This window comes from Trachurus japonicus, chromosome 22, assembly GCF_045865225.1.
Source record: "Trachurus japonicus isolate A0001 chromosome 22, Traja_1.0".
NCBI lineage: Eukaryota > Metazoa > Chordata > Actinopteri > Carangiformes > Carangidae > Trachurus > Trachurus japonicus.
Window position 1 is genome coordinate 22,916,193 of NC_140928.1, and position 11,621 is coordinate 22,927,813.

Consider the following 11,621-nt stretch of genomic DNA (forward strand, 5'->3'; position numbering starts at 1 on the left):
GCGGGCACCTGACTGTAGTTGAATAAAGATAAATAATTGAAAAATAAATAGTGAACTTACCCTTTAATGTGTACACTATTCACAAGATGTTTTACACTACTGCAGTGATTGCTACAGTGTGGTCAGTGAAATGGCACATGATTGCTGGCCTGTTTTGAGGACTTACACATCCAACAAAATATATAATTGTACTTATTTTATTACTGACATAGCAATAATTTATTTAAGTTATGTGTTATTAATGGACAAGTATCTCATTTGCAATCTATTTCACATCCAAACTACAGTATAGAGAGGTGAGACTCGTTGCTCTGAGCTGTGCACCGTGTGCTACCACAGTCGTCTGCTGCTGGACCTTAAGTGAGTGATCTGCTCAGTAGAGAATGCTCGGGGGGGGGGCTCCACTCAGTCTCCTCTCAGGTGTTCCCAGCTCACCCTGGGATTTGAACCACTCATATGTGCTTCTCTGAACAGCAGCTGCCCCGGCCTCACTGCATGCTCCAGAATTAAACTCCTAAGATAAATGCTTTATGCACAATAATATCCCTTTTGTGTTAACTACACCCATTCACCCTGCTCTCTTATGGACAACATGAATTCAATGTAAAAATAAAAATCTAGTTCCATTGATGTTTACTACGCTCACCTCTGCTCTTCATTTTCTGAACATACACTAAACAGGTCTCCTCTTTGATAATCTCTTGAACTCCTCAGTATAAGATTGTTCATTGATGTCAGATGTTTCCTGATTTGAAGTATGGAACTTGAGCATGAGTTGTTTCTTTGTGACATGTGTGTGTGCCTCATTATTCAGATGAATGTGGTGTCTGCGGAGTCATGATGAATAGCTGCTGCTGCTTCTGCTGCTTCTGCTAGGCACTAGACCCAACACTATGAAACCACCATTCACTCAGGATTCAGTGTTTACTGGTGAGTTTTTTCAAACTATAGCAATATATTACATTATATATTGTAGGTTAAACCTGGTTGCACTGTAACAGTATATGGTAGGAATATAGCATAGCATATAAAGATAGCTGAATAAAATGTGCAGTATTTATATACAGAGCCAAGGTGTAGCAAAATCATCAGGTACAACATTGTGTATTGTAAATATATTATATACAATATGTTTATGTTATTTGATAATTATGTTTGTAAAGTCTGGCCATGATGTTCTATAATAGAAATGAATATGTCATGATGTAGAAAATCTATTTAATGTCCTCTTTTGTAACCCCCAACCCCCACTACCACCCACCTCCTCCACAAATAATAAATAAATAAATAATAATAATACCATGTTTATTGAACAATTCCAGACCTTTTTATTTGTAGACTACACTGCAAAAACAACAAACGGTGACCTTGGTACTGTACAAATACATACAAAAGATGTGGCACACAAACACACATATACACATATCCTACACAGATAAAAAATAGAATTTATCCATTGTGCATTCATATTTACATCTGTGTGTGTGTAAATATTAGGATTAAGTAGAAATGTTTGATATCTGAATATAAAAAATACTGAAAGCAGGGGAAGACATGGTAGCTAAGACTCAACTGTCCCACTATGTCCCTGGGATTTTAACTGGGGCCACAGAGAGAGAGGCAACTGGACAGCGGAGTCGAGGGGCCCAGAGGTTGAATGGGGACTGGGGATGTTATGAACATAAACTGGTGTCAAACAAATACAAGAATTAAAAACCCACTGGACAGAAATATCTTTAGTGTTAGATTTATGGCTCTGATTTAGAGATACGGCCCCTCTCTGCTCCAACCGTGGCTTATTCAAAGAGACTCCCACATAAACTGAGCTATTAAGAAAAGAAGAAATAAAAGCAGATTTTTGGTCAGTACATGTCCTACATCTTTTACTGGAAAGGCAAAAAAAGTGTGTGGGTTTTTGCTCAGGTGTACTTTGGAAATAATAGCCAAAAATGTCAATAATGGTCTCAACTTTGGTATACCTCTGTTTTGTTCAGCCAATCACACAGCAAAATAAATCACTATTATAACATCAGTGTGTGTTTCCTTAGCTTCCTATGAGTTGATTTCATCTTTTGGGATAGCAATGCCAAACAAACACGAAGGACAGTGGGCTGATAGGACGCCGTTTGTTCGACAGCCCTGCCTTTGTGAGGATGAAAACACAGTCAGCAAACAGTATCTGACTGTGACTGTAGAGGATAAATAGGTTGAAGGTTATTGCTTCAGTCTCATGCATCACAAGGACCGTAAAGACTAAAGGGATCATAAAGACAGTGATACAGGATACAATAAAGGCAGACATCGCATTGATTGGTTATATTGAAATACAGTGTCTATTCATGTGTCTATTCGGCAAAGCAAGTCCACAATAAAAAGAAACATCATTGAGAAGCTTTTTTATTCATTTTTTACATCCAGTACAATTAGCTCCGAAACACATTATAAATTCACTACAGGGCACAAGTGCACAAACACATGATAGGCACAACTTGCTACACATATTTTACATCCTCTTTAAACAGGAAGTTAATTAGGCAACTTGAATTGGTAAAACACAAATGTGGCCATATTGTTGCTCTTTGATCATCACGCGTGCTGATTGAAGCATGTCTGTAACAGATGACGGCCGGTTTGCCGTCAAGGCTCAAAGCCCCAGGATCCATTTGCAGTGCTGGCATCTCAAGCACCTCATGTTCATCCTCTGAAGAAGGTGAGACAATCCATTTAGTGAAAGGCATAAACACTCAACTCTGGGAACCTGATTGTTGGCGCTGTCCCCCATCCAGCCCACCTGACTGCAGCGGACTGTGGGTTTTATACAAGACAATTCAAGTCCTAAGGTAGAACATTGAGAAAGAGAAGACAAAGGGAAATAAGACCATATGGCAATTTGCATAATAACACAGAAGCACAACTTTTAATAGGAGAACTCACAGATGAAAGATATTTAAATATTAATCATCATGCATTGTGGGCTCAAATTTACCTGCAATAGATAGAAAAAGTTCACAAGTCCATCAATTTAAATTAACAATGTTATCAACTGTATATCTTTAAATGAAATACACAAGCATAGTGTTCAGACACATGCCTTTTGTCATGTGGATATTTAACTTTTTTTTTTTTGGAGCGGCACAAATTCAATAAATAAAAAACAGGGGGGAATCAATTTGACATTAATTACATTAACATGAAATGACATTAATATCTCTGATCGCTTGTTCATAAATTGATGGGGATGAAAACACATGTTTGTGTATTGGTGCTGTTTGTTCTTTCAAGTTTAGTTTAAATTAGTTGAACCGCTGGGCGTCATTAAAATGTAGAGTGTCAGCTCTAAATGAGGACTAAAATGGCACAAATCTCATATTGAACAGAAACAGTTGAATGTTGAATTAACATGTCTCACAAGCAGCAGGCAATAGGCACTTGGTTACTGTGGTCTATCATTGTTTAGTTCATTGCTGCAAACACTGTGGTGAACAACTCAGATGTTTAAAATAAACAGGATTTTACAGTAAAAAGTCAGCAGGTGTGGAAGTCTGTCTTTGGTTTGATTCACTCACTCTCAGCCTTTTGATACTCATTATGAGCCGGTGCGTTTACTGACCACAAGACTGTGGGAGAAACCCACATACACTGTGGACACTTCAGTGTAAAGCTAAATCAGTCCAAACCAACCAATGCACGTTTATCTTGAGATGGTTTAAACATCCCTTTTACATTTAAACTGATATGAAAACAAACATATTACTGCTGCCTAACCTTACTGGTGTAATGTAAAGAGGCTAACTTTTTGGAATCCAAAAGAGAAATTTGTGAATCTCAGATGACCTCACACATTATGACACACAATTGATTACTGTCACTAAATCTGTCATTTTCTTCCTTTAGATCTCACCCATTAAACCAGCCTCAGACACAGTGGATGAATGGCTGCATGAATATTTGTGCTCCAGTAATGTACAGACATCATACACCAGTGAAAGCAGGATGAAGCTGATGTAAACACTTCTGCTTGAGACACATTCAGTTATTAATAGCTCTCAACAACCTTTTTCCCCACCACAGTGATTGTTGCTGACTCTCAGAGAAACCGATGATTCAACCATTGTTGAAATATAAGTTAATGATGTAAACTAAAAATATGACTGTTTGGCTTGTAGTTATGAATCCACTGCCTCTGTGAAAGTATATTTTAAACGTGTGGCCTTCGATACATCCAGCGTAAACCTGCTCCTTAGAAATAATGGAATACCAAGCCGATGTGATTTTTTGTAAGTGTTTATTTGATTCATCTTACGTTCATTTTTACACCTTGAAGTATTTGTAGACAGAAAAAAAGCCCTCTCTGTCTGAGCTGTCTACCAGATCTTCCTGACACAGTGTGTCTCCGCAGACTCTGCTATTTTCCTAATCTCAACATTTAGCAAAGTCAAGGACCTTGACTCACTCTCTTCTTTTTTCACAAAGATGACTCCAAACTGGCTGCTGGTAAGCTGCAGTACTTCAGACTCTGGCCTACCACCGCCACTGCCACAATCTAAGAATTGCACCATCAGCGTCTCCCATAGAAAAACACCACTGCCTGTCTCGTCTGAGGAAGCCAGAATGAAATACACCTCCGTGTATCTTGAGTGTGAGGCACTCACAATATCTAGCTCACTGACTCTGTTGGATTTAACATTTGAGAATTTAAAAAAATGAATTGTGACCTACATGGAAGAAAAAAAGAGCCAAAAGTGCCTGACAAATACTTACTCTCCTAACAAATGAAAGTTTGTGAGAATGACCTTACTCGGAGACAAGGACACTTAAGCAAATGGGTTTTATGTTTCCTCTCAGTGATGTTTTCAAGCACGTGAAAGAACAACATTGCACACAGCTGATAAGGAAAAGGAGCTAAAAGCAGGAGTCGTGCACCTCAGACTAAGTAGCTGCAGAGCAAATTGTGAAACAAATAATGCAATATCATCAAGGTGTTTATTTGTTAGATGCATGAAAGTGATTCAAATGATACATGTCATACAGATGTATAATATGAGGTATATCTGATACTTTTATGGTCCCAATTTTACCAGGCTGCTGAACTAATTCTTCTCTTTCTGATTCAATAATTATCATTTACCAATATATATTTTCCCAATCTATTCAGTTCAAACTAAACTGCGGGGTATTTTCCATATAGGATCCTGACAGACAACGTCATAACAGATAAAGGGGTTTATTAGTAAGCAATTATTCCACCAATTAAACATGTGAAATAAGCAATCTACAAATTGTGAATGGATTTGGAAGATACATTGAAATGCTTTTGATGAAGTTCTTCCCTCTTTGTCCCTGAAATAATAATAAAAACTTCTGCCTTAATCCCAACATGAAATATTAGTCTTTACTTTTGATTTACATTTTAAAGTTCTGTAATTCATGGATGAAGACAGCACGGCAGAGTTTGGAGATGCTCAACGATGCAGCAGGGATGTTTTTTTTCTGTTTGCTTTTTTTGACTTCAGCTTCACAGGAAAGTGTCGATGAGCCGCAGTTCTTCGGTTTCTTCCTTCTTCAACCCACAGACACCGGTGTGTTTGTGTCAGTCATCTCTCAGCTCACCAGGTTCTTCTCACGCAGGCGGGATCTGAACGGTAGCTAGTGTGCAGAGTGCAGACGTTCTGTGCCACTGAGTTCAACTGTGTGGATTTGCACACATGGACACATCACACTCACAACACACACACACACACACACACACACACACACACACACACACACACACACACACACACACACACACACACACACACACGTACACACACTGCTGATCCCAGCAGCACTTAGAAAGCAGGGTGGAAGTTAATTTGAGATGATGCTTTCCCGTGTCTTTCTTTGTCTTTCCACAAGAAAGTGAACACCTGATTCAAACTGTGTCATGTGGATATACTTGTGCTGCTGTATCCACAGTGATGCTCTTACTAACTGTTTGTTCTCTCTCTGTATTTTCTTTCCCACACCAGCCTCATGACAGTGGCCAGGACTCATGCAACACTCCTCCTCCTCCTCCTCCTCCTCCTCCTCCTCCCTCAACCCTCTCCCATCATGTTCAGCATCCCTCCACCCCCTGCTGGTGCATCTTTCCAACCCAATGAGGCCCCCTACAGGTACAAGCTCACTGATGCTGCACTGAGCAGGTGCATAAAAATGGTAGCCTAGCGTTTCATTTTGACGTCATTTGACCCATTTTGCAAGTGCTTTGCATACTTCTTCTCTGCATGATCGATGATGGTGCTCAGGCACTTTACAGCCTGGGAAGTAAGTCCACATAACTGCAGGACGTGACAGACATTTAAATGACACAAGTCAGTAGAATCTAGGGAGCAAATCTGATGCTTAGTTTCACAGCAGACCCGCTGTTCGTCTTAATAGGTGTTTATTTGTTGTCAGAGTTTGTCAGATGGGCCGCATTTTACAAGAGAAACTGGTTATTTTCCTCTGATCAGAAATATCAGTGTTTTTTATTTCACTGAGGACGTTTAACTCGCAGTGTTCTTTGTTGTGAAGGACACTGGCTGAGTTAAGGCTTTCCTTGGAAAACCTCACTTCAGCTCCATTGTTCACTTTCACTGGAGTGAATTAATCTGCACCATATTTATCCCTCTGTCCTATTGCGCCACACCGTGGAAATACCCAGCCTCTCTCTCTCTCTCTCTCTCTCTCTCTCTCTCTCTCTCTCTCTCTCTCTCTCTCTCTAACTTTGAAATGGAACCGGTGCTAATTGGCTGTGGACTGTTTACGCCGAGTCTAGTTTGTCTTTCAAGAGCGACACGATTAGGTATGCTCTCAAGATCCATAACAATGTCATAAACCGCAATCATGCACTTAAAGAGACAGTCAAGTTTGCCGGGGTGTGTGTTCATTAAAGAGGAAAGCACAGGTTGGCTGCAGCAGCCGGGAGATGAGTCTGTAGCAGTGATTTGTGATGGAGGAATCAGACGATGCTGGGACTGTTAGTCGCAGGTAGAAGCTGCGTGAGGCCAACTGAAGACCTCTGCTTCCATCTTGTGGCAGCTGAGCGCAACTATCACTCCTCTGCCTCTCCCTCCCTCCATCACTGCCTCTCCCTCTCTCCATCTCTCTCTCTCTCTCTTTCTAATATCGGCACTGTGGCGAATCTAATCTGGATCTCCTTTAAGGCAATAAAACCCAGATAGCTTCCTTTAAATGAAAAGCACCGCCTATTATAGCTTTGAAATCCTCGTTTATTTGGCGATGTGCACGATAGAAAAATGATTCATGTCGAGGTTCAAATGGGCAGGATGACGAAGATCCATGGTGCCCCGAGTGCATATTTCCTCAAGTATTGTATTCCAAGGTATATAATATTGTTATCCACGCAGGTTGAACTACGCTGCGCGCCAAGACGCTTGTTTTAATGTCGCACTGCTTTATCCCTTCAAGCAGCCATAAGCAATTTCCGATAAATCTGACCCTGTTGCTGAGCTGCTGGAGAGGCGGTGTAATTTTCTGCTACGTTAATGACAATACAGCGGTGCAGCCGTAAAAGTTTACCACACAGGCTCTCACACAGCTGACGCTTTTATTTTTGGCTTCAGTTTTTGGGGCTGGAATAGTAACACTGATGCACAAGTGTTTAAATCTACACTCAGTCTGCAGGTGAACAGGCTCAACCACATCTTTTCTTTTTCTTTTTGAGGAGAGGGATGTTGAAAAAAATATGAAATATAATCAAAAAATTATGCCAATTAAAATATAGAAGAATAAAAGTGGACTGTGATAAACTGTAATAATTGTAAATGCAGGCCATGCTCGTGCGGTACTTCCAGCGGCAGTGCATCTTGGCGCATTAGTCCAATATAAACATCTGCCAATATCCTCAGTTTTGGTTCCCATGGAAAATAATAAAAAAAACAAAAACAAATTTGCATCCTCCAGCATCTCCTCCAGTAAATTAGGATGCAAACAGCAGCTTCAACATGTACTACCTCTTAGATTAATCAGTGGTGCTATTTGCATATTTCTGTAATTGCTACCAGCGTGATAAAGCGCCAGAACTGAACAACACTGCATGTTGGCGTCAAATCTTGGGGAAAAAGTGTTTGTGAAATCCAGATTTCCGTGGAAGCAGTAAGTCAATGCGTGTGTATGTGTGTGTGTGTAGCCTAGTTTTACACCTGACACGGAAGTCCTTAAAAAACGGGCTCTAAACGGGGGCGAATGGTGTCAAATATTTTTCCATGCGTCTATTTCAGAAACAGGCCCACGCCATTTCCAGTGGGACTCAAAGCAAACAAGGAAGAACACTGTCTGGAATTAAAAATAGTTTTTGCGCTGTGACGAGCCACTTTTTGGGACAGACAATAATCAGCCTTTCACTTTGGAGAATGGTGGGATAGAGGGAAAAGAGAAATGAGAGGGCTGTTGTTGGCATAGCTCTATCAAGGAAGAAGGACTCCCTGTTATCTGTGAATGGGGCTTCTTTTTTTGACCAGAATAGATATAGCACGAATTTTTAATTCGTTTTTCTTTGAGAGACAACAATGCTTTATTTGAAAGCGTGATACAAATTGGGGTTTGTGAGAGATCCTTTTCTCCTTGTCCGAGCCCAGCTGCCCATATGGGATACAACGTGTGCAGCAAAGATCACAATGGCACCAAGTGACAGGCAGGACAAAAAGCCCAAGGATACATCTCCCTGACTCTGAACAGCACCAAGAAACTCTGTCAGTCTCTCTATCTCCACTGTCTGCACCCTCACTCCTGCTGCTCGTTAACATGCACGCCTCTAACATCCTGCAAAAGCCAGGCCTGGGCTTTTGTCTGTGTTGTATTCGTGTACTGTATTATGCAATGATGGAGTCAGAAAACCGCCCCATCTGAGAGGACACACACACACACACACACACACACACACACACACACACACACACACACACACACACACACACACACACACACACACACACACACACACACAGAAGACTACAATTTTCTTTTTAGGAGTTTTCTTTAAATTATTATTGTTCCAAGCCAAGTAGAGTTTGAGATTGATTTGAGAGAAATCAGCCAGAGTTCAGTTTAAAAAAAACCCAGCCACACAGAGAGCCAGCTCTTTATCACAGCCATTTATCAGTTCGCTTTATAATTTCCATAACGCGCACTGCGGATCATATCATATTTCTCCCCCACATCACGCTCCCATAATAACAGTGCTATAAGCGATCATTGTCAGGCTGGAAACAACGCTACTTATTTCTCATTTCCTCTCTCTTTGTCTTCTAAAAAAAAGATAAAGAAAAAAAGAAAGCTAGGAGCAAGTTGCTGATTTATTTGACCTACAAGCTCAACCAGTGGTGAAACACAAAACCTTTGTGTCAGGGACAAATTGAGTCTGTGTCGCCCCACAAAAGCAGTAGCCCCCTTGAGACTCAATTCTGTAAATAGTTAGCAAATCTGGCCAATTTAGCTGTTTGTTCAGTGATGATAGGGGCGACTCGAACATCTGTTGTCAGATTTTTGTCCCGGGACAAACAGAAATGCATAGATTTTTCTACTGGGTTATCATATTTACCCAAGATATTGACTGGAGTCTGATAATCCGCAGTGCGCTCTGCGGTTCACTGGGGAGCCAATTGTGCTTGTTTTGGTTCCATCTTTAGGAACATGGTGTCTAATGGAGCAAAGTGCCTTTTAATGCGGGCCATCATTGCTAACACGTTACATGATGATATGAAATATATAGGCTAACTTTATTAGGCGGTTAAAGCCCCATGTGAGCCGTGCGCATTTTAGCTGATAGTTGTCCGTGGTTAAACAAAGAGGACTGCTGGTGAGTCATTGATTATTCCTGCTCTATTTGCAGTTTAGCGGTGTAACAAGATAACAAAACATTTATTGCATTAAACGATTTTTTTCTCCTTCCCCATCACAGTCTTCCACTCTACACCCAAGGCCGGGAGTGGTTGGGGATGCTGACAAAACGGAGAGCTTTTGACTCAAAAGCTTCTTATGTGGAGAAGCCCTCTTATATTAAGTAAGTGGATTTTAGTCCCATTTCACAAGTGACTTTAGACTCTTTATTAGTGAGGTGTTCCGATTCAGAGAAAAATATTCCTGGGATTAAATTTGCCTAAACAGAAAGGGGTGAAGTGCGCTGGAGATTTATTCCCATAGTCAGACTCCATTCTTTGCCACAATCTAGTGTTTGTCTCCTCGCCTTTTCAGCCTGGTGTTAAGCGATGTCTTTTCAGAGATGAGCAGATCGAATAGGACACTTGGATAAATCAAACCTTCTTTCAGAAACACAGCATTTTATTTAAAAATCCTTATAAAAAAATTTAGGATATGTAGCCATCACCGCGAGGCTGCACTGTTATTTACATATGTGATCTGACACGGCAGTAATAATGTTTAGCCAAAAAAAGAAAAAGAAAAAGAAAAAAAAGAAAAAAGAAAAAAAATCACTCCCTCATTTTTCTTTCTTTTCAATTTGGAAATATATATATATATATATTTATGTATGTGTGTATAGGCCGATCTTCTGCTGAACGCTCCCGGAAGTTCTCTATGTTTTTTTTTTTCTTTTTCCTTTTTTTTTCTCCAAACATTTGCCACAAAATATTTACAGGAAATAAAAACAAAAGGGAAAATAGCTGAAAAGTTGCCAGTGTTTATTCATGGCCATAAATATTTTTTCGGTCCATAAAAGAAGCAAGAAATTAAAATTTCTATAATTATAAAGTGGTTCGTACGTGCTGATAATAACACGAAGGGACAAAAGAAAAGAGAGGAAAACATCTCTACAACCAACACACAACATACTTTACAAAAAAATTCACAAGAAGAGCATTGACATTCTTAATAAAATCTATAAGGGAGAGGTTTGGACCCAGTTCTCTTAACGAAAACATGTAAACACGGCGCACACATGAGCCCCGAATAAAAATGGTAGTATATATATGAGTCAAGCTGCAAAAATGAAAAGTCTTTTGTTTTTTGTGTTTTATTTTTTTTTTTCTTTGCTTTGTGGTGAAACTCCCTATCGTGCCTCCAAGACAAGTCTCTATAATTTCTCTCACCAAGTCCACTGTTGCGTTTGCACCAAATGATGTGCTGTGGGGAACTGTGGCGTGGCCGCGGCGCTGTACTGCGCGTTATACTGCATGTGTTGGAGTGACTGGGCACTGTAAGCCGAGAAGGGGATCCCGGCCTGAAAAGTGGCCGCCAAGTCCTGAGCTTTAAGAGTGTGACAAGGCTTTCCATCCCTGACTAAGACGGGCACGGCCACCCGCCTGGGAGAAGGGAGATGGGTCACTTCCATACCTTTCTCGGCCCGGGCTCTCTTCATCTTATACCGATGGTTCTGGAACCAGATCTTCACTTGGGTCGGGGTGAGGCGGATCAGGCTGGCCAGGTGCTCCCTCTCCGGGGCGGACAGGTACCTCTGCTGCCTGAAGCGGCGCTCCAGCTCGTAGGTCTGCGCCTTGGAGAACAGCACCCTCCTTTTCCGCTTCTTACCGGAGTCGCTGCCGCCGCTGCTGGAAGTTTCCTTGTCGTTGTCCGGCGATTCGTCGTCCGCGGACGGCTCCGGGGACTTGGCCGAGTCCTGA

At 41.0% G+C, this 11,621-nt stretch overlaps 1 protein-coding gene across 5 annotated transcripts in view; it reads right to left on the reverse strand.

Moving 5' to 3' along the window:
* Positions 1 to 2,392: 2,392 nt before the first annotated feature.
* The window catches only part of nkx2.2a (NK2 homeobox 2a), a 15,878-nt gene continuing 6,649 nt past the window's right edge, over positions 2,393 to 11,621 (reverse strand). For 4 of the 5 annotated variants that reach the window (XM_085767731.1, XM_085767733.1, XM_085767732.1 and 1 more), the window contains one exon: positions 10,668 to 11,621. This exon is cut by the window's right edge. In XM_085767731.1, the coding sequence (XP_085623857.1) occupies positions 11,087 to 11,621 (535 nt within the window). In that variant the 3' untranslated portion in view covers positions 10,668 to 11,086. Of the gene's footprint in view, positions 2,836 to 10,667 lie in introns of those variants that run through there. The other variant, XM_085767735.1, reaches the window with a different exon arrangement.